Source organism: Furipterus horrens, unplaced genomic scaffold, assembly GCF_987537825.1.
Source record: "Furipterus horrens unplaced genomic scaffold, mFurHor1.1.pri manual_scaffold_8, whole genome shotgun sequence".
Classification (NCBI taxonomy): domain Eukaryota; kingdom Metazoa; phylum Chordata; class Mammalia; order Chiroptera; family Furipteridae; genus Furipterus; species Furipterus horrens.
Genome location: NW_028327178.1, coordinates 110,208,782 through 110,231,489, shown reverse-complemented (window position 1 = coordinate 110,231,489; position 22,708 = coordinate 110,208,782). Strand labels below are relative to the sequence as shown.

At 66.0% G+C, this 22,708-nt stretch overlaps 1 protein-coding gene across 1 annotated transcript; it reads left to right on the top strand.

Moving 5' to 3' along the window:
* The first annotated feature begins 14,657 nt into the window (after nucleotides 1-14,657).
* RBBP8NL (RBBP8 N-terminal like) lies at nucleotides 14,658-22,232 on the top strand. The gene is made up of 13 exons (XM_090286639.1): nucleotides 14,658-14,805; nucleotides 15,634-15,676; nucleotides 16,231-16,326; nucleotides 16,634-16,746; nucleotides 17,112-17,184; nucleotides 17,602-17,732; nucleotides 17,841-17,920; nucleotides 18,093-18,250; nucleotides 18,638-19,352; nucleotides 19,517-19,706; nucleotides 20,077-20,138; nucleotides 20,237-20,369; nucleotides 21,859-22,232. Exons 1-13 carry the CDS (start codon nucleotides 14,745-14,747, stop codon nucleotides 21,876-21,878), a joined length of 1,875 nt encoding a protein of 624 aa, XP_090142765.1. The 5' UTR covers nucleotides 14,658-14,744; the 3' UTR covers nucleotides 21,879-22,232.
* The last annotated feature ends 476 nt before the right edge of the window (nucleotides 22,233-22,708 follow it).

The following is a 22,708-nucleotide window of genomic DNA, read 5'->3' as shown; positions in this document are numbered from 1 at the left end:
GTCTGCCTCTGTGAGCGGTGGTCAGCAGTGACCACGAGGGGAGGGCAGGGGAGGCCACGCCCAGGGGAGGTCCCCACAGAGCCACGTGAACGTGAGTCCCACCCCAGGGCGCCGGCGGCTCCAGGCTCCAGAATGGGGACTGAGGACTCCTGATCCTGCTGTCACCACACACATGGGGCTGGGCGGAGGGGCAGGCGGCGCGGAGGGGCGATGCTTGGTGGGATGAGTGGATGCAGGGGGAAACGGATGAATGGACGTACTCAGTCCGGGGCCCTTCAGGGCAGCACCTGTTCTGTCCCTATCTTTTGTCACCAAGAGCTGCAGTCCGGGGCTCACGTGTACCTCACCCCTGGGACCAGCAGCTGGGGGTGGCCAGAGACAGCTGTGCATCCCCCCCACGGACCTCCACACCAGCCACCATGCAGCCACGGCTGAAGCCCCCCTTCCTGCTTCCCTCCTTCCTTCACCCACTCACTCATCTGCTCGCTCAGCCCGGCCCTGGTCTGTGTGCAGGGGAGGGGGGTCTGTCCCATCACACGAACGCAGGATACTCCCATCTCCATTCCGCCCTGTAAGCGTGGAGTCTCCATGTTCCTGGGCAGCCGTGCGTGTGTCTGCTTCTTCATGCCCTGCAGGTCCCCCCAGATTCCCAGGCGCTGAGCTCCAGGGTGCGGATGCCCTATGGGGATCTCTGAGCACCATGAATGACCCCACCTGTCCCAGCCCCACCACACAGCCAGGGACGGGTGGCATCTAGGAAACCAGAGCAGGAGGCTCCAGGCCCGCTGGGCTGGGGGCCCACTGGGACATCTCAGGGGTTCTGACACCCAGGGCCCCGTACAGACACGGCATGGAACACACCCTCTGGGGCACGTGGCAGTGTGGCCCCCTTGGGCTCTGCAGCCGGCAGCAGGGGAGGCACCCGGCAGCCCCCTGGGCTCCCTGACCACCGCAGACCCCGCCCCAGACGCCCCTGCAGGGCCGCCCAGGAGCCTGCTTGGGAGAGGACCCAGCGCCTCTGGACCTGCGGGGCCCCTGCCACCACCCCCAGCCTCGACCAAACCCCCGTGGCCGCCTTCCGAGGACCAGAAGGGTCTCCTCCCCTGAAGAGGCCCCTGCGCTCTGCCTTTGATCTTCCCGAAAGCTCTGCGGGTTCTGCTCCCTGTCGGCCATGACATTGACAATTGTTTATTAGTTCTGAAATAGCTGGAATGCACGTCAAACATTCGCATGCTAGAAAAATGTTTATGAAGTGCTATCGCCGTTTATGTAACTGTGTGTTTGGGAGAGCGACAGAGGCCGCAAGGGACCACACAGCCTCGCCTCAGCTCCAGGCCACACACCCCAGGTCCATGGGGGGGCCCCGCCCCGGGCCGGGCTCTCTGCTCCCTGCTCTTCGGTCAGGAAACTGTCCCCAGGGCACCTGGCAACTCACCGGTGGCGTGCCGGGTTCAGGGAGGGAGGCACCCACCCACCTCCACCTCTAAAGGAAAGGCCAAGGGGGCCCCTTCCTCCCAAGGAGACATTAATGGAGCTTCAGACAGTCTCCCCACAGGGTGGGCTCTGGCCACAGTGTCCGGGCGGGGACCCTGCTCCTGCTCGCCTCCCCGGATTTTGAAGTGCCCGCTCACCCCACTGCACAGCCCCTCCCTGGAGACAGACGCCGGCTTCCTCCCGGCGTGGGGAGGCCCCCGTGGCCTGCTTGCTGCCCCCCTGCTGAGGCCAGGCTGACCGTGCAGGTGCCCACGCGGGGCCTCGGGGACAGGACAGCGCCGTCTCTGCCCTCCCCGGTCATCTTTACAGCGGGACCGAAAGGGGGCAATGGCCCCCTGCTGACATTTCAAGTGCGTTATTCATGGCACAAATGCCAAGGGGGCACAGGGCCAGGCAGGCAGCTCCCCAAGGACGGGGAGGGCCCTACCGGTGTGTCTGTCCATCTGTCCATCTGATGGGAGCCCGTTCGGCGGGGGAGAGTCCTACCTGGGATCAGGCCACGCAGCTGCACGCACTCATCACAGCTGCCGCACGGGACGCCTCCGGCAGAACGCCCGCCGCCCAGGAGATGCTTGGTGAAGGCTGTTCAACACGCGCTCCAGCGGCCCCGGCAGGGGGGCTCCGTGGGCTGGAGTGGTGTAGGCTTTGGTCCCTGGTCAGGGTGTGAGTGGAAGACCACCGATCAATGTTTCTCTCTCTCTTGTTCTCCGTCCCCCTTCCTCTCTCTCTAAAATCAAGAAACATGTCCTCAGGTGAGGATTGTTAAAAATAATAAGAGCCTCAACACCGGGGGGAAGGGACCGCAACCTGAGTACAACGCCCCAAAGAGCTGGGAGCAGGAACACAGACCTGTGTCCCCACAGCTGCCGCTGCAAGGTGAAAACAGCCCAGCGTCCCTCGCAGGGGAGTCGATAAACAACCTGGGTCCAGCCCCGAGGTGGAATGTTAGTTAGTAAAGGGACGGAAGCGCTGATACAGCCTGCAGCATGGACGAGCCTCAGGCGTGCTGGGGGGCAGAGGCCAGGCTGCAGGGGTCTGTCTGCAGGACACGTCCACAGCAGGCACGCCCACCGAGACAGAAGCGGGTCGGAGTGGCCAGGGGGTGGGGGGAGGGGAGGAAGTGCTCCGTGGACGTGGGTCTCCTTGTGGGGGGATGAGAATGTCCTGGACGAGACAGAGTGGGGGCTGCACACTGGCATGAATGTGTTCGATGCCACCGGACTGATCACTTTACAGGGGTTCATTTTAGGTTGTAGGAATTTTACCTTAGTAAGAAAACAAAAACACCCCCACAAAGTGTTGAAGATCCCAACCCAGGGGCATAGTGACGCCGGGCACAGCCAGGCGGCACCCCCACTCTGGCCCAGAAAGCTGGGAGCGGAAGTCTTGCCCGGCGTGCGCCGTAGACCCCCGTGTGGAGCAAGGGAGGGCCAGCCACAGCCAGACGAGCCCCTCCCACGAGCACCCGTGGTGGGCAGCGCCCGGGGTGAACAAGCCCCTGTCCAAGGGCTAGGGACCCCAGGAGAGCCGCCCTGACCACCTGGCTGGCGGCACTATCTCCTAGGCCCCTTCCTTTGTTCCTTGGCAGCTGAGCCATAAAGTGAAGACTTCGATTCTACGCCGCGGTGCGTTACTATCTGACCAGGAGCACAGGGGAGCCAAGAGAACGTCCTTCTGGAAAGACCTGGGTGACGGCGAACAGCAGAGCATCTGGCCTGCCTGCCGTGCCCCCGGCCCAGGACGCACGGGGCGTCCCCTCTGCCAAACCCGAGGCTGCAGCACACCCCCCACCCCTCCTCCGGAAGCTGAGCCTTCAAACCCTCCCTGAGGGGGAGGCACTGGCTGGTCTGCGGGGCCACAGAGGGGCTTCAGAGCCCACCAAGGCCACCCAAGGCAGCGGGCAGCCACCTCCCACCTTGTCCCCGCAGGGCGCTGGACCCGGCAGCGACAGACCGTCGGGCCTCCCCTCCCACGTCCCGTTGTTTAACCTTTCCTTCCCCTACGGCCATAAAATCCAGACTTGTAATGTTTTCAACTCTCGTTTCTCCTAAAACAACAATATTAGTATTTCTCGAGAGACACGGGGACCATCCCTGTATCTTTACGATGTGCGTGGGATCCGCAGTGCATGCGCCGAGACGTTCTGACAGCGACGCCTGGCCGGGGGCCGCGGCTGCAACATCTCGGCCTGAGGCCGTCTCCCTGTGCTCGCAGGAAGACGCGGCTTCATTATCTGCGTTGTGCAGACAGACGGCCACGCCCGGGCGGGGCGCCTCCCCTCACGGCCACCCCTCGCCCCCCCAAACCCTGGGCCGAGTCACCCCAACCGGCTGCAACTCCAACCCTGTTCCCGCGGCTCGAGGAAGCCGGAGGCCGTTCCGGGCAGACTCTCAAGGTCCGGGAGCGCTGCCATCGTGGGCCGGGGCTGTTTACACCCGGGGACCAGGAAGCCGAAGAACACGTTCCTGACTTCCCGGAGTCGGGCGAGGAGGCCGAGAGTTGCTGCAGCGGCTCCGCAGGGTCTCGAGGAAGGAGCCTCGTTGCCCACTGCCCCAGGCGCCTCCCAGGACTGCCTGCTCCCTGAGCCCGTGGCCTGCCTAACCGACAGGCTGGTCCATCGGGGCCCTCAGCAGCTGCTGACCCCAAAAGTGGCGACAAAAAGCAGTGTCGGGGTGCCCACGTGGGAGGGCTGTGGGCCGGGCACCACCCAGATCCGTGAGGAGGTCTCTCTCGTGACCCCCACACCCGCGTCTCCTGTCACTGGTGCTGGGACCGCCGGACATCCCCGTGCGGGACAGCGAGCCAACACACAGACCCGCGCCCTGCACGGAACCCACTGAAGCGATCGCACACCTGCCTGTAAACCGCAAAACCGTGACGCTCCTGGGAGAACACGCGGGAGAGCCCCTGGACGACCCCGGGGTCGGCGGTGACGTTTCAGAGGCACCACCGGCGACAGGACGCGGGAGAGAGAAAACTGATGGGCTGAACTTGGGTAAAGTTCGGGGCTTCTGCTCGACGGAAGCCGACATCGAGAGAACGAGGAGACCGGCCACAGGGCGCGGAGGGGTTTGCAAAGGCGCCTCTGATACAGGGCTGCGTCCCAAAATACACAAAGAATTCTTAAAACCGGAAAGAAAGCGAACAGCTGATGGAGAATGGGCTGGACCCCCTCCCAGAACCTCGCTGGAGAGGCCACGCAGGTGGCAACGCAGCAAATGGAAAGACGCTCCCACCCCGTGTCATCGGGGACACGCAGGGGACACGCAGACGACACGCCATGGGACGCCACCGCACCCCCATCAGCACGGCCAGAACCCAGAGGCGGACACCACCAAGCGCTGGGGGACGTGGAGCCGCGGGACGCTCGGTCCCCGCGGGCGGGGATGCAGATGCCGCAGCCACTTTGGAAGGCAGCTGGGCGGCTTCTTACAGAACTAAACGGACCCCCACGGCCCAGCACCACGCCCCCCGGTATTCACCAAAGGAGCTGAGAGCTGCGTCCACACAGACACCTGCACGCGGACGTTCCCAGCGGCTTTGCTCATAACTGGCAGCACCGGAAGCCACAGACGCCCCTCGGCAGGTGGGCGGGTCAGTCACCTGGGACCAACCAGACAGCGGACGACGACTCCGAGCTGAAAAGGCGCCACCCTGTGCCCACACGACCCCGAGTGTGAGCCCCTCGCTGCCCTCACCCCGTACCCTCCCCGTCTCTATTGAAAACTTTGATGTTTCATTCATCCTGGATTTTCCTATTGATTTTGGTCTTTAAAAACACTGCCCTGGGATGTTGGCGATCCTTCACGTGCTCACCAGGCAACTGCCCCGAGCCCCAGCAGCTGCACTTCGCACACCTATCCACAGAGGGGAGCGTCACCCACACAAAAACCCACACATACACACTCGCCACACTTCCTGTGCACACCCCTTTGGCGGGGGGTCAATAAACGCGCCCCGGTCTGGCCGCACCATGGAGCCCTGCTCAGCCACCACCAGGGAGAAACCAGCGAACAGACATGTAGCCACGGCGGGAGCCTCGACCACGACGCGGAGCAGAAAGGGCCGTCCCGGACGGTTCCACGCGGTGAGGTCCCCGTACATGATGCTTTTGGAATGACAAACTTTTGACATGGAGAGCAGAGCGGTGGCTGCCAGGGTTAGGGACAGGGCTGCAGGGAGGTGGTGTGGTTACAAAAGGACAGGACGAAGGTCACAGAGAATGGCGGGAATGACCTCTGTCTCGACCTTGTAGGGAGGAAATAAAACTGTGCGGAATTGGCCCACGCACATGGATGCGGATTACATGCCGCCGCTGGGGTGACACCTTTGGTGAAAGAGTCACACAACGTCACTGTGTCATTTCTAACAGCTGCATGTGACCCCACAGTTATCTCCGTAAAAGTGTCAGTGAAAGCGAGCCCCCCAAACATGGCATTTCTCTTGGTCACTGAGTTCCTGGTGTGGCCTTCGTCCCGCAGCCCTGGTCCTCACCCTGACCCCGGCCCAGGTGGGCTCGCACCTGGCATCTTGGCTCCTCCTGGCCCGGTCCCATGCTCTCTCCCTCGAGACCACCGCAGGCCGGGCTGGTCCTGAGCCTTGGTCTCCCCCACAGTCCAGATTCTAGCATGAGCCCCGATAACCCCACCGGCGGCGTGTGCGGGACCCGCGTCCTGCAGAGGGTCCGTGGTTGTCATCAGCGGGGCAGCTCACCGGCGGTGCCTCGGACAGAGCATCCCCACACGACCCAGAACTTCCACTGCTGGGTATTCGCGCAAGAGGAGCACAAGCAGGTGCCCAACCAACAACTGCGTGCACACGTTCCAGCAGCCGGAAGGTGGGAGCAGCCCAAGTGTCCATTGGGAGATGACAGACAAGCACACACGGCTCCTCCATGCGACGGAAGGTTACTCTGCCTTCAAAAGGCATGAAGGGCTGACCCACACTGCAGCGTGGATGGGCCTCGCAGACAGGACACAGAAGACCACGTGTTATCGTTCCACGCCTGTGAAGTGACCAGGAGAGGCCCGTCGGTGGAGACAGAAAGCCACACAAACATTGCCATGGGCTGTGTGTCGGGAGCCATGGCTCACGATCGGGTTTCCTCCGGGGTGAGGGTGACTTCCTGGGGTTGGACAGGGTAGCACTTGCACACACTTGTGGTTGTACCAAGTGCCCCTGCACTGCCCGCTGGAGAGTGGCTGAAGGACACAGGAGGTGGCTTTGCAGACACGGCCTGGCAGGAGACCAAGGCCGCCCCAGCGGAGGCCACCCCGGAGGGTAGGGGCCCATGGCCTTGCCCATAATGTTTGATGACCGGCCATCCTCTCTCTGCTGTGTTATGAGGGTGCAGTTTTATCAAAAGGGTGCCTAGTGTTGAGGCCATGTAGAGAGACAGATGGGGGTGTCTGGCCCTCCCCCTCCTAGACATGCCTAGGCCCCCTCCCCTCCCACTGCCCAGGCCAGGCCCACACCTGCTCCCTGCCCCCCTCCACAGCAGTCTGGGGGCACAGTCCCTGCCATCAGGAGCCTGCCCGTAGGGAGGGTGGGGACAGATGTCCCAGACATCACAGAAGGCAGTCTTGCCCCTGCAGGCCCCCCTCCACAAGGCCATATTAATAGGTGACCCATTTATCTGGGAGCCAGGGCTGGGGGACTGGTCTGGCCTGGCTGCTGCCCCCCCCGCCCCCCATCTATCAATCCAGTAACACAAACAGCGGCAGGACGGCCCCGCTTTTAAAGGTGCTTTAGCAGATGTCTTTGAAGCCTTATCTGCCACCCCTCCCAGCCAGGATAAAAGCCGGACCGCCTCCGCTCTGGGCTGCTTTTGCCTCCAGCTGTCCCCGGAGACAGGCGCTGGGGGGCACAGACCCATCCCCAGGCTCCGAGCCCCAGCCCCCTTCATGGGCGGAGCACCCTGGGCTGGGTTCTGGGGGCTTCCCCTGACACCTGGCAGCCCCAGCAGGTGCCACGCAGCCCACCTGGGCTTTGGTCCCCAACTGCAGATGGGCCCAGGGGCAGCCCCTGACGCTGGGCTCTGCTAGTGGCGAAGCCAGGGTCTGCGGATGGCCCCGGCTGTCCCTGTGGGCCTGGCCCGGTGCTGTCTGAGGGGCGGGGGCTGCCACGCCAGTGCAGCACCCAGCACCCAGCTCCCTGGGGTTCAAAAACCATACAGTGAATGAATGAATGCAGACCAGCAAGACAGAACCTCATTTCATCATCACGGCAACTCTGCGAAGTGCGAGGCTTTGTCTCCGTGGCTGATGGCCACACTGAGGCTCAGAGCGCCTGCTGTGTGTGTGATTTGGAGAGCCAGCCCCCGCGGGAGGTCACAGCCGAGCAGACGACCAGGAGCGGGCTCTTGGGTGGCTGCATGAACAAGCAGCTGCTCGGTCGATGAGCGGCGGGCCCTCCTCCTCTCTCTAGCGCTGTCCCCCCTCCACCTTTGGCTCCCAGAGGCTGACCATGGTTGCCTGGTGTCCCTCCAGCCACTGGCTGGCCATTGGTGCCACCTGTCCCCTGGCCAGCCACAGGCAGGTCCCTCCCACCCCCACAAGTACTCTCTGGCCAGGTGGCTTCACCCTCTCTGTTCCCCAACTGTGTCCCCACACCTCTCCTGTCCTACATCCCATCTGAGGGCACCTTCACCCTGTCATAAACCAACGTTTACCTTCTTCTGGAGCACTGGCACCAGCTCACTGGGTCAGAGTGGTCACTATCTGCAGGGCCTGCGCACAGTGGGCGCTCAGTAAACGGCTGCCTGACGAACATGCCAGGTACGATCTAAGGTGGCTGCCTGCGCCCTGTCACCTGCACCCAGCTGATCCTGCAGCAGAGGTGCAGTGGGACCTCCGTGGGCTGGACCCATCCCTTCCTGACCATGTGGCATCCATACGTCCATCGCATGTATGAATACATGAATGAACACTTATGTTCAGTGTCTGCAGGTGTCTGGGGTGCAGGGCGCGACCCTCATGGAAGCCATGGGGAGACCCCCACATATCGGGCTGTGCCGTCCTCACCACATGCCCTCCCTCACGCGGGACACACGCAGACACACTCAAACACGCCCCTGGCGGCACCCAGGCACCTCTCACGTGGGGCCCCACCAGGAGGGGCGGGCCTTGTGCAGGGGACATCCACAAAGCTCCAAGGCCCGGCTGACCACAACGCCCTCCCGAGAGACCTGGGCCAGGCCACCTGCACCAGCGGCCCAGGGGCCTCACCGGGAGCAGGAAGTTCCCGTGGGACCTCATCAGGGCGGCTGGCCTGCAGCCAGTCCTCCTCCTGGGAGCCTGGGAGCTCCTTTGCAGAGTGAGGGTGGGGAGGCAGGGCGGGGCCTGGGGTGGAGCTGGGACTGGGGGTGAGGAGGTGTGGGCAGTTGGGTCAGGGAGCACGGTGTGGGGGTGCGGAGTGTAGGGGCTTCGGGGAGATGTCCTGGGGTGTGGGCTGCAGCTCCTGTCAGAGGCAGCTCCTTCCTGTAGTGTGGCCACAAGGTGGCCTTGTCGCCCAGCAGAGTCAACATGACACCACAGAGACCAGCCCCTCCCACGCCCCAGCAGCCCCCCTGGGTCCAGCCCCACAGGGCACCCCCAACCTGCCCCAAGACCCGCAGGTGCCTCCCAGGCCTGCTTGCTGTCCTCAGGGAGGGGCACGGGGACAGTGCTGGGCAGTGTGTCCCCAGGCAGCTTCTGACTTCCATCTGCTGAGCCCTGACAGGGGCAGGCCCTGCCCTTGACGCCCTCAATTTGCAGACGGGGAAACTGAGGCCAGGATGTGAGGAGGACGGGACCCTGCCGGCCCTCTATGCCCCAAGGGGACGAGACCAACGGTCATCTCCGTCCTGCCCCCCCACCCCCAGCGCCGCCCCCACCAGCGACTTTGGCCCCACGTCCCAGGCCCCGGATTCTCCTTGTTAACTGACCAGAGGCCACAGGGTATTATGGGGAAACAATTCCATCTCTATGTGGGTTCAGACCGGACCCGTTTTGCCACTTTCTGGGCGCTGGCAGAACCCGTTGGGCGGCTTCGGGCCGTCTCTGCCTCCTTTCTGCTGCTGGCAAGCCGAGCCCGGAACCTGCTGAGCGGGTTTGGCCAAAATCGCGTCTCGTCTCCTGCTTGTGCGCACACATCGTTCCCTCCTGGCTCCGAGGCGCCGCTCCAGATCGGCAGTAAGGTCCGCGGAGGTCACCTCGGGCAGGGGCCATGTGAGTACCTGGGCCCCGGGCCCCCCAGCTCCCACAGTCGGCAGTGGCGGAGGGGCTGGGGTCGCTGGGGGGGTGCTCGCCGGGGGCACCCCAGCCCCTGCTCACTGGGCAGGAGAAGGGCAGGTGGCCGGCTGTCCACGCTGGCAGGGGGGGAGCAGCCGCCTGCACCCGGTCTGGGGAGCAGAGTCGGGGAGGGGCCCAGCGGGCTCCCTGGGCAGGGGCGGGGTGCAGAGGCAAGGCTGCAGGCGGGGGTCAAGGGCACCAGGAGGGGGCTGGCCAGGCACTCCATCCTGGACCTAACCCATCGCTGAGTCCTCACTGGGCAAAGGGCACGGCACCGGGGCTGGGGGAGCCAGGGCGCACGGTCCGCAGCACAGCCCTGGCACCGTGGGACACGGCTGCTCTCAGCTCGGTGTCTCTGGGGAACAGTGACAAACAGCTCCGAGCGACACGGGTCCTGCTCAGCCTCCCGCAGCCAGGCCTCAGGGGTGCAGCAGGCAGCCCACCCTCTGGGAGCTGGAGCACAAGGCCCACTGTTACCTGAGCCGCACAGGAGACACCTGCCCTGCGCCTTGTGCATGGGTGCACGTGCATGTGGGATACATAACTACATGCGCACACTTGCATGCATGCACATGTGTGTGCCCAGGGGCAGAAGCTGAGGGTGACACATGACTGCATGGCCCTCATGTGTTGGGGTGTGTGCTGATATGTGTTAGGACGTTGTTAGGATCCTGTTCCTCTGTATGCGTGGGTGTGGCTGTCACGGTTGTGCACGTGTGTCGTGGGTCCATGTGTCTTGCAGATGTTAGAAACCTCCACGGCAGTGACACCTGCTACCCTGAACTGACCCTGGAGGTCTCTAAGAATCTCCATGTCTGTCCTGGCTGTGCCCCTTGTGGGCTGGTGACCCTAACAGGTGACATCACCCTGAGCCTCAGCTTCCTCATCTGTAAGCAGGGTGGCTATGGCCACTCTGTGGGCAAGCATGAGGTCCCGCGAGTCATTGCATAGAAGGCACCTGCCGTGTGGGCGCCTGGCACGTGGTGCCCCAGGCTGGGCCGTGACCGCCTGTTGCCAGGGAGTCGCTAGAGTGCCCCCCAGGTATGAGGAGTCCCAACAGCCTGAGGAGACCAGGGGTCCCCCCTGTCTGTTTGATGGGTGGGAACACGGGGACTCGGCCGGGTGCACGACTGTCCGCGGCCACAGAGGTGCCCACAGAGGGCAGACAGATGCTGGAGCCTCGTACCTGCTGGGAGCCTCGGGGCCTGCGTCTGTGGTGGAGCTGATGAGCTCTCGGGAGGCCTCGCGCACGCTGAGCCTGGGCACACAGTAGGCGCTTCGTGAGCTCATCCGTGAGCGTTCAGTGGCTCTGATGCGTGCCTGGCCCCGTGGAAGCCCAGCAGGGGGTGTATCCTCTTGCAAAGGCTCTTTGTGGCACTGGGACCAGAACTGGCCCAAGAGAGGAGGGGCTCCTGCAAACAGAACTGCTGACATCTGGGGACCTCACGTGAGGGAGGTGCCAGTGGGGGACAGCTGGTGGGGGGCACAGGGTCTCCGTCTGCAGTAATCTGAGCACTCGGCTTGCCAGGCACCTAGCTGAGTACGTCTCACCCGACAGGTGTCACCTGAACATGTGTTACTAGGAAGGAGCTTCACAACACCCTGATATAGGGGTCACGTTACCCCCAGATGAGGAAGCTGAGGCAGAGGCAGGATGGGGTCCCCAGCAGGGCTGTGGGCTTGTGGTTGTGGAGCTCGGCTCAGGCTGCTCAGGGTGCGTGGCGGGCAGACAGGGGCGTCAGCATGGCCCCGCCCACCTGCCCCTTCCAGGAGCTCGGTCCCAGCAGAGGCCTCCCAGCCAGGACATCTGGGGATGGGGGGCTGGGAGCCCCTGGGCCTATCTGGGGCTCTAAGGAGCGGAACTCAGGCCTTGGCTTCCCACCTCCACCCCAGTGGGCAACTCAGGCCACTCTCAGGACACGGACCCCCAGGCCTGGGGAGAGTCCACCTCACCCGCAGAGTTCTCTGAACCCACAGCACCTCCATTCACCCCCACCCCACGCCCCCACTGCCCTGGGCACTCCTGGCAAACACGGAGCCACTGACCTCCCAGCAGGAAGCTACAACCAGCGTCATGTACCCACAGCCGCCCCCACCTCTCTCTGCCTCCCAGCCCCCCCAGCGCTCCCCAGCGTTCCCCAGCGCTCCCCACACTCTAGCAGGTGGACGGGACAGGGGTGTCCTGAGAGGCCGAACATTTTGTCTTGGCCGCATCCGTTTCTGTCACCTGCCCTCCTGGGAAAGTCACACTATCCTCAGGGCGCAGTGCAGTGGGCCGTGTGACCCTGGGCCCCCCGGGAAACAGGGACCCCAGCTCTGCTGTCAGCCACCACAGAGCCCCGTCCCGGGCCCCGGCCGTGCTGTTCCCCTCCCCAGCGTGCAGGCAGGGCCCTGCCGCCCTGCACGGACCCGAGAGGGGCAGCAGCCAGGAGGGCCAGCAGGGCAGTTTGGGGGCTTGGGGGGACCCGCAGAGGGCGCCTCGGTGTCATCACTGGGAACCATGCTTGCCTCTCGCTCGGACCCAGAGCCCACATGAGCCTCTCCTGGGCCCGCGGCACCACGGCTCCCTCGGGCACGGCCTTTGTGGGTGGCGGCCCAGCCCTCGGCCCGCAGCCACCGCAGGCACTGGAAGACAGAGCCGCTGGCCGGGCGGGTCTGGGTAGAATTTCCGGCGCTGCGGCTCAGCCCTTCCTGGGCCCTCCTTGCCCGCCTGCCAGGGAGCTGGGCCTACAGGGGCCCCAGGCCAAAGCCTTCCCTCCTGGGGGCCACGCCGCGCGATTCAGTCAGCATGACCAGCACACCAGGGCCACCAGGACGCGGCCTTGGTCCACACAGGGCGCAGGCACATCACCCACTGCCCTCAGAGAAAGTGCAGACCCTGGCTCCCGCCTCACATGGGGCAGCCAGGCAGGATGGTGTGCGGTCTCCGGACCTCCATTTCCCCATCTGGAGAGTGGGCTCCTCACAGCGTGGTCGGGGTTAGACAGGCTGGCGTGAAGGTGACGGCATGTGCGGCACTCAGGACACGGGCCAGGTTACCCATGAGACCCCGTCCCCAGGGCCCTCACTGCCCAGCACAGAGCCACCACGCGGACGCCCCACTTCCCCACCCACGCCCAGGGGTGTCCCGCAGCCCGGGCGGGTCTGACAAACGAGTTTGGGGAGCCCCATCTTCCTGTCCCTCCACCCGGCACCACGCCCCAGCGCCCTGCCTAGGTGGCTCCTCTGAGACAGGAAGGTACGGGCCTCACCTGGCCCTCCAGCCAGGCCCAGTCCGCGTCCAGAAGCCCAGGCTTCCTTGTGCTGATACTTAGCCCGGGTTCGAGGCCCGGCTGAGAGCCAGACTCATGACCTGTTTCCCGGCGGGCAGCCCCAGGCCCAGGCCCACTACCCCCGCTTCTCTTGGGGTCACAAGGCCAGCTCCCCTCAGGCAGAGCGGTCCCCAGCCGCACTCCAGGGCCCTGCCACCCCAGATCCAGGAGCCCAGAGCAGTAGTGCAGGCTGGCTTCCAGGTGTGCCCTGGCCTTCAGTGCCGCACAGTGATGGCAGTGTGGGATGGGGACAGTCCACAGCATCCAGCTGCTGGCACCTGGGGGTTCCCAGTTTGGGACTCTTGGTGGCGCTTCTGCCTAGAGCTCATGCATATTGTCAAGGCAACCTCTGACATGCAAGTGGGACCACGTCCTCTTTGCGATGGGCCGGGTGAAAGAGGGTTCCGAGCGAGCGGAGGCTGAGGCCTGTGTCACGCTGTGCAGGGTGCGTCCTGGGGGCGGGCGGAGGAAGGGAGAGGACTTGGTGGCCCGGACCATGGTCACATGGCAGTTTGGTCCAGGTGGGCATGGCAGGGGGTAAAGGTGAGATTCCGGGCGGAAGTAGAGGTCCAGCCAGCAGCTGCAACTGCGGGTCAGGGTGGGTGCCAGGAGGAGGGGACTCCGGAGTTGCAGGAGGCAGGCCACCTGTTTGCGGGGTCTGACAGCTGCTCAGGCTGCAGACCAGGAGGGTGCTCCCCTGGCCTGGAAGCGAGACTCAGAGGGAAGAGGGTAGACTGGACCCAGCAGGCAAGATGGGGGTGCTCTGCTCTTCATGAGACTCGGGGCACCAGGCAGCTGGCAGCAGCCCCCAGCCCATGGTGGTGATGCAGAGCCGGGTCAAACGAGCACCAGGGCCGCTCAGACCCAAGGTGGGCCCAGGGGGCGTGGGCCTCAGCACCCCGGCACACACACACACACACACCACGTGCACACCCTACACAAAGCACCACACACACACACACACACACAGCAAATCCCACACCAAGCACTGTGCACGCATGCACACACACCACACAAACCGAGCACACATACTATGCGCACACACCACACACTGCACCACCTATGCACACACAGCACCATACGCATACACACAACACACATGCGTGCTCAGAGAGCACACGTACCGCAGGCACACACACCCAGCATGGCCAGGTTGAGCGGAAGCCCTCGCAGAGTCTGTGCCTGGGAGCTGGCGCCCCTGCAGTGCCCCTGGCCCCTCACGGAAGGAACCAGAAGAGAGGCTTCCCCGGGGGCGCGCTGCGTGTTGCAACCAGCTAACGGGTTCACAGAGCACGTCCAGGGACCCCCAAGCGACTGCACGCCTGGGGTCACTCTGCAGCCATAGGAGGAGGGGGCGGGGGAAGGCCAGGATGAGGCCGTGGGGACTGTCCCCCCCGAGTCCCCCCACAGGGTGCCGCTGGGAGAGGACAGCGGCGGTGAGGCCCCCGAGTCCTCGGTGTGAACACCACCCAGGGGGGCGGCGTGAGAGGCCCTCAGGACGGGACACGCCCACCAACACCCCCTCCTCTCCGGACAGTGGCCCTTCCCACGCCAACGCGCCCCTCTCCCCCTTCAGGACCCACCAGCTGGACGCAGAGGGGCAGTAGGGCCGAGGGGTCATCCTGCCCCGCCCCCCGCACAGAGGGGCCTGCGCCCGGGCTGCGGGGCCATGGAGAGCTTCCTGGAGTCCCTCAACAGGCTGAAGGCCATCCACGAGAAGGAGGTCCTGGGTGAGCGCCGCGGGGCGGCCGGGCTGGGCTCCACAGGGCTCCCCTGGGTGGGCGGCCTGAGACCCGCGGCCGGGCCAAGCTGCTGCCACGGGCGCCTTGCCTTTCAGGCCCCAGGCAGTCCTGACCCCGGGCCCCGAGCGTGAGCGTGCGCAGCTGCCGGCCCAGCACCCCCAGGGCAGCACTGCAGGCGCCCCGCCAGAGGGCCGGCCAGGCAGGGGTCCCGGCACCCCTGGAAGTAAAGCCGCCCACCTCTAGGAAGGGAGCTCACGGGTCCGGAGGGTTCTGCCTCCCCCCACACCTGACCCTGCGCTCCCCACGCTCCAATGCTGGGGCCACAAGCACCCACACGTGGCAGAGGGCCAAGGGCCTGGGTCGCCTCCCCAGAGACCTAGAGAGGTGGGCTGTGCTTGGGCCAGCGAGCCCAGGCCAGAGCACAGCGAGGTGGCAAGGAGGGTTTGCTGAGGTCTCCCCCACACCCCATTTTATTTCAGTACTAGCTGCACCCACAGAAAACGCCCCTCCCAGGACTTGGCCTGGTGTGGGCTACTCCCAGCTTCGAGGCCTTGACCATCCTCCAGACAGACACCAGAGCCAGAGACCCCAGGGGAGCGGAGGGGAGGGGAGACGCTGGGCCCAGGCCGGGGTCCCGAGCAGTCCCGAGACTGGGCCCCCACCAGATGGGGTGGCCTCAGGGAGTCAGGGAGGAGACCCAGGCCGGGGTGGGGTGTGGAGAAGGACGGGACGTGCCCTGGGCCTGCTGCAGTGAGGGGAGTGGGGGGCACGTGGCCTGGCCTGACCTGACCCTCTCCCTCTTCCTCCATCCTACAGGCCTGCAGAACAAGCTTCTAGAACTGAACTCGGAGCGATGCCGGTGAGTCTGAACGGTCCGGCCCAGGGGGAGCGGGCGTGAGGGACATCGGTTCCCAGTCTCTCCTCCATCCCCCCGAACGCCAGGGAGGCCCCTCCTCACGTGTACAAGGGGAAACAGGCTCAGCACGGGGGGGGGGGGGGTCGGGGAGGGGGTCGCCGGCCCACGCCGTGCCCCCAGGAGCTGGTGAGCCAAGGCCACCACGTGAAGGGGAACCCTCCATGGGGCAGAGCAAGCCACGCCTGAGATATCAGTAACTACCAATAGGAACAAATGTCACAAGACAGTGAGACCCCCAAGGGGCTCCCCGTGCCCCCACGGGGCTCAGTTTCGCAGGGCCACAGGCGGCCCAGGGACAAGCCGAGGACCCGCGGTGGCCTGCAGTGCTCGCGTTGGGCTGACTGGGTTACAGCTCGGCCCGCAGGAGGTCCCCATGCACAAGGAGGCCCCCCCAGTGGGCACGCCCTGCAGGACCCAGGCCCGGACCACGGGAGAGGCCGGTGGGCACCGCGGGGGGCTCCCGGGCAGAGCAGCAACCCCCACGTCTGTCCCCACAGGGACGCCCAGAGGGTGGAGGAGCTTTGTGCCAAGAACCGGCAGCTCCGGGAGCAGCAGACGGCCCTGAAGGAGAACGTGCGGGCGCTGGAGAACAGGTGGGGCGCGGCCCACAGCCGGGCTTGGGCCAGGGGGACGACCAGGAGTCCATGGAGAATGAGTCCGGGAAGTTCTGGGGGTCAGTAAACGAAACCAGACCGCCCCCTCGCCCCCCCACCCCACAGGACCTCCCAGAGCCATAAGTAAACTGCCTTCGGTGGCTTCTTCCGAAATTCCCCAGGGTCGGGGGTGGCGCAGGGCTGCCACCATTTGGGGACAGGAGGGGCGCATCCCTGGAGGGTCCAGCCCCTGCGTGGGCCCGGCCCCCTCTTCAGAGCGGCCTCTGCCCCCCGCCCCGCCCCGTAGGCTGCGGGCCGGCCTCTGCGACCGCTGCAGCGTCACCCAGGAGCTGGCCAGGAAGAGGCAGCAGGAGTTCGAGAGCTCCCTCCTGCAGAACCTGCAGCACGTCTTCGTCCTCAGTGAGCCCCGCCCCGCCTCCCCTCCGTGGGGTCACAGGGAAAGGGGAGAAGGTGGTCTTTCTGTCGGGCGGGCACCCCGCACCCCAACTTACAGACAGTCCCCTGGGCTGGGGCGTTCCTGCCCTCATCCCTGCGACAAGGAAGACAGGCCCCCTTTTCCTTGAGGGTCATTCCAGGGACAAGCTCCTGGGAGGAGGATCCCCATCATTTTCCACAGCCCTAAGGCTGGCGCTGTCCCCTCAGTCACATGCAACCACCCTCAGGCAGCAAGCATTCATGGGGCGCCTACTGCTCGCGTGGCCCAGGGCTGTGAGGACCGCTCTTGCCTCCCCTCCCCGGCCTTCGCTGAGCTGTGTCTTTTGCAGCCAATGAGATGAACCGGCTGCAGGAGGAGAATGAGACCCTGAAGGAAGAGGTGACCCGGCTTCGGGGCTCAGGGTGAGCAGGGAAGGCACCCGGGACCCCACTCACAGCAGGCGCCTGGCACGCCTCCAAGGGGTGCCAGGGGAGTGGCAGGGGACAAAGGACCCTGTGAGGGGCCCCCGAGTGACAGGCACAGGCGGCCTGTAAGTGGCCAGGAGCCCAGGGGACCCCTAGAGACAGGGCTGGGTCCCCTGCTCCCTCAGCAACTCTGACACCTGGGGCCCCAGCGAAGACTGGGTTCCAGGCGGGCAGGGAGGACTGCTCAGCCCTGAGGAGGGCGCCCTGGTGGCGGGCGGGGTCTCGGGGAGTGTCGAGCGCGCTCTGGCTGGGTCCCCGGGTCCCCCACCGTGGGGGCTGGGCCCCCTGGAGGGTGCACTGGCCCTGCTGACCACCTCTGGGGGGCCCTGCCCCGACCCTTCCCTCTGGAGACAGGCCCAAAGCCGCACGCAAGGAGGGCACCTCGGACCCCACCTCGCCCCCACTGCGTGCCTCCCCGGGCGCCCACAAGGCCCCAGCTGAGCAGCTGCCAGGAGGCCACGAGCAGGCTGAGGACCAGCCCCCAGGTGCGGGCCCACGGGCGGGGGCGGGGGGACAGCTCAGGACCGCGGGGCCCTGCAGTCAGGGCGTGGAGCCACCTCCCAACCTGCCCCAGCGCTGCTTTTCCCCCACAGAAAAGCTGGGGTACCGGATGTCACCTGCGGCCAAAATCTCCCCGAGCACCAGCGCCCCCGAGCTGCAGGCCCCAGACATGGTGAGGGCCGCGGGCCCCGAGGCCACGCCGCTCCATCCCCAGACCCACTTGCCACCGCGCCACACCAGGGCCGGTGGTGGACGGCTCAGGGCGGACGGGTGGCCTGCCCGGGTTCCCACAGAGGGCGACCTCGGGCTCCGGCCCGCCGACCACCTCCTGCCCTGCCCTGCAGAGCCCCCAGCGGATCTCCAACCAGCTGCACGGGACCATCGCCGTGGTGCGGCCGGGGGCCCGGGCCTGTGCCCCTGACCGGGGCCCCGCCAACGGGACACCCCCTGCCCAGGGCAGCCCACCCAGCACGCCCTGCGAGCACGGCGCCCCCCTGGACAGGTGAGGTCCGGCGCCCAGCCACCAGGGCAGCGGCCCCCTCCTGGCCAGTCCTGCCTTCCTAGGCTTGGGTTTCCGGGTGCCTGCCCACGCCCAGTTCCCGCAGGGGGGGTGGGGGGGGGCGGGACCTGAGTGAAGGAGGTGGGGCTGGGCCCTCCAGGTGAGGCAGGGAGGCCTCCGAGCCCCCGCCCCCCCCACTCCAGCCCCCACCGGCCAGGAGCTCCCAGGGTTCAGCCTCCAGAATGCGGGGAGTGGCCAGGAACCCATGCTCCTCCCCACCCCCCTGTGACCCGGGCAGCCCTCCTCACCTCTCTGGGCCCCTAGCCCTCACCTCTGAGATGGGGGCTAACTATGGGCCCCTCATGGTGCTCCTTTCTCCCCACCCTGCAGCTTCCTGCGGGCCTCCCGGTCCCCCACTGTGACCTACGAGTCCCTGAGGCGCTCCCTCCACGCTGACCGTCTCTGTCTCCTGAGCCACCAGCTGTCCCTGCGCTTTCGGAACCCCCCCAGCAGCCCCCAGGACCCTGCCTCAGCCCCCGGTGGCCCGCTGCCCCAGGGCCTGAAGGCCAGGGAGGCAGAGGCCTGGGAGGAGCCCTCGGGCCTGCTGGGCCTGCCGGGCACCCTGGTGGACGTGCGGGACCCGCGGCTGGAGGGGGCCCTGAGCCTGCTCCTGGCTCAGCAGCTGCGGGCACAGGGACAGGCTGACGGCGCCAGGCGGAGGGGGCCCCACAGGCCAGGGGAGACTCTGCCCTCCCCTCCAGTTGGCTCAGACTCGGAGGGGCCAGAGGGCGAGGTGGCCAGAGCGGCCCTGCCTGGGAGGCGGCACCCGTGGCCCACAGTCCCAGGCAGCCCCAGGGCGAAGGAGGCCAGGACCACGCGGGACCACGTTCCAGACAAGCCCCTGGACCTCTCGGAGTGGGGTCGGAGCCGGGATGCCCCTCAGTCCATGGGCCGGCCGGGGTCACTCAGCCCCCAAACTGCCCACACTCCCAGTCCTGAGCCACCCCAGGGAGCGGAGCCCCCTGCCCAGCCTGGACCTTGGGGACGCAGCAATGGCACCAAGGGGACCCAAGCGGCAGAGTCGGAAGAGCCCCCGACTCCCGAGGTGAGGCTCAGGCCCGTTCCTGCCTCCAGGTGCCCACACCCAGACCGGCTGCCGTTCCCAGTGCAGAGGCCTGGCAGACAGGGCTGTCCCTCGGCCGCAGCCCCAGCCCCAGTCCCAGAGGCTGTGTCCAAAGGAATGCAAGCCACTCACTTGCTTCCCCCCAGGACCCCCTACACCCTCTCCCAGGGTCCCAGCTCAGCCCGCCACCTCTGGGTAGGACCCCAGATGAGTCCAGAGAGACGCCAAAACCATCCCCCACCCCACAGCGGCCTGACACCGCCGAGGGCCGCCCAGGTACGGCTGAACACCAGGGTCGCGAGAGCCCCGCAGGCGGGGCCCCTGGAGGGGAGGGAGGTACGGTGGTCTGAGTCAGCTGGGGTATCTGTCCCAGGGCCCAGCTCAGCCCCCGGGCCTGATGGGCCAAACCCTGGGTCCTCTACAGGCAGAGCTAGAGAGGAGTTGGGAGTCAGGGCAGAAGCACCTCTGACCACAGGCCAAGAAGGGAAGGGCATCCCAGCAATGAGGGTCCCCATCACACAGCAGCCCAGCCAGGGACACCGCAGCCGGTGGGGTCACGGTCGGCCCCTCGGAGCCCCAGCTTCCTCACCGGCAGAGCTGCTGCCGCTCACACATCCCAGTCTTGCAGGCCGGAGAGGGCCCTGCTTCCCCTGGGTCCCCTTTTCGGGCCACCAGCCCAGCCTGACCCACCCCCTGCATCCTGCAGAGCTGAGCAAGGCTGAGGTGCAGCAGCCGCTGCTGGACGAGCCAGGCACCTGGGACAATGAGGTGGGTCCCAGGCTCAGGTGGGCTCCCCCGTGCCCCAACCAGGGCTGCTCCAGGCTCGGGGGAGAGTCCTGGCCCTGACTGCACCCCCCACCCCTCAGGTAGGCCTAAGCCCTGGGGGGACCACACCAAGGGCCCCAGGAGAGGGGCCCAGGTGCTTCTGCACTGCAGAGCCCAGGCAGGGTCCCCTGCAGAAGAGGAAGCGAGCCACATCCTCCGACCTGTGGGACAAAGGTATGTGGCCAGGGGCACAGTGGGGAATCGGGGGGATGGGAAGTCACCGCAGCCCCAACACTCCCACCTCACCTTTCTGGCCACTTGGGGAACGGCCTTCTCAAACTCACTGATACCCAGAAACCAGCCCTGGAAGCTCTCCAGTGCAGGCCCATTAAGAGGAAGGACCGGGGTGGGGCTAGGGGATTCTGGATCTGCTTCCTCCTGACTGCTGGCCCTAGCTGGTCCCTTCGGCCTGGGAGGATGGGGCTTCTGGACCCTCTTGGCCACCTTGGAAGAGGAGCCAGAGCATGCGGCCCCTGGGGCATAGGGCGTGCTCATCTCCGCTGGGGAAGCGGGGGGCTGCCCACACGTGTGTCGGCGTGGTGCACCCAGCTCCTCCCCAGCCTGCGGGCAGCAGGACACCCCCACGTCCTGCTCTGACTGCAAAGGCAGCTCTGGCCAGGCCTCCAGGTGCTCAAGAGAGCCTTAGAGCACCTGAGCTAACAATGGGTGCTGCCCGGCTGTAGGTCCAGGCAGGTCTGCTCCCGGGCAGGCCGGCCGTGGCCACAATGCGCCATTGTTGCCGGGCAGGTCACTGAGGCCTGTGTTTGCTCGGGCGAGCCCTGGGAAGGGCTCTAACTTCCAGGCACTTCCTGCGGGGTGTTATCTGGCAGCTGTCCTGGTGGGCGCGGTCCACAGGGACACACAGCTGTCCGCACCACCCTGCACTCTGAGCCTCCCCGGTCCTTCCACCTGGGCCAGTGCAGTGGCTTCCAGAAGGCACCGGCACCGGCACCCACACTGGTGGTCAGCGAGAACAGGGCCCCCGCCCAGTGTGTGGCCAGCAGCGCTGCGTGCCAGGCAGGGCCCCACACCGCTCAGTACAGGGCAGCGCCATTGCGCTTGTGGCCGCGGAGAAGCGCCAGCAGCAGTGGTGGGTCACCGTCTCATAGGTGGGGAAACTGAGACAGAGAGGTGCAGGAACCTGCCCAGGGTCCCAGGGCTGGTACATGGGGTCAGAAATCCAACCTGGTTTTGATCCAGGTCTGAGTCCTGTTTCACATCAGAGACATGCTTGGGGCTCAGCACCTGCTAGGGTCCCAGGGACCTGGCACACCCACCCCTCGTGGCCACAGGCCCCCAGTAGCTCGTGGAGGCCCCTGGCCAGTGTCTCAGGGATTCTGAGAGTTTGCCCACCAGCTCAGGTTACCCAGCAAGCGCCTGGCCCTCTGCGAGGCCATCAGAGAGGCGCCAGGGGCCTGGACGGGTTCAGCCACATGCACCTGGGAGAGGGTCCCCTCTCCCACTGAACCCCAGGGCTCACTGTCCAGCTGAGCCGCCATGGCTCCAGTGTCTGCTGCTGTCATGACAATTCACTTCTGCCAGTGTGGGCTCCCATGTCCAGAGACAGCCCTCAAGGCCCTGGGGAGAGTTCAGTGTCATTTCAAGGAGGACATGCAAGGCCACTGCTGTGTGTCCCAGCCTAACTTCAGTCCACTTCCCTCAGCCTCCAAGAAGCTGTTCTGAGGGAGAAGGAACCCCAGGGAGCCCCTGACGGCAGCTGAAGGGCCCAGGTGCCAGAGACCCTGAAAACGACAGCCCCTCATCCAGCGACAGCCCCCCGGGAGGAGACCTGTAGCGCCGCGCCCAGGGTGCCACGGCCTGCCCAGCCGACTGCTCAAGGCCAGGACGGCCACCACCACCAGCCCAGCCCAACCCAGGGGGAAGGGGACCAGGTCCTGGCCATGTCCACCAGGGCTGGAAAGTCCAAGAGGGAGCCTTCATGGGGCCTTTCAAACCCCTCCCTCTTCACCTCTCCCAAGAATGATCGTTGGACCTGCCACCCCATCCACGCCCCAGCAACCACTCCCTTGCGGGGAGCAGGCGAGGCATCCCCAGCCCAGCCTCATCCCTGCAGCTCACAGACAGCCCTTCCTGGGCAGTGCCACCGCCACCCCCACCTCCCAGCCCCCAGCCCCTCCAACCACCCCGGGCTCCAAAGCGCCCCCCCACCCCGCGCGCTCCTGCCCGCGGGAGCCGCAAGTGGCGGTCTTGGGCGCCCCCTCGTGGAGTCCCGCAAACAGGCGCAGGGGGTCCCGGGGAGCCTGGAGAATAAAGATGCAGAGAAGGCTGGCGTGTCTGGCTAGCGGGGTCCGGGTCAGCAGGCGCAGGTGACTCTTGAACGCGTCCAGGGTCGGGGAGGTCACTGGATCAAACCCCGCAGAGTTACAGGGACAGACAGGGCGCCCTCTGGGGACGGCGGGGGAGAGAACGGAATGTGCCCAGCCCTCCACCCCCCAGACATCCTGGAGGCCCTGGCCCCACATCTGCCACCGACTCTGCACAACCACTGGGCA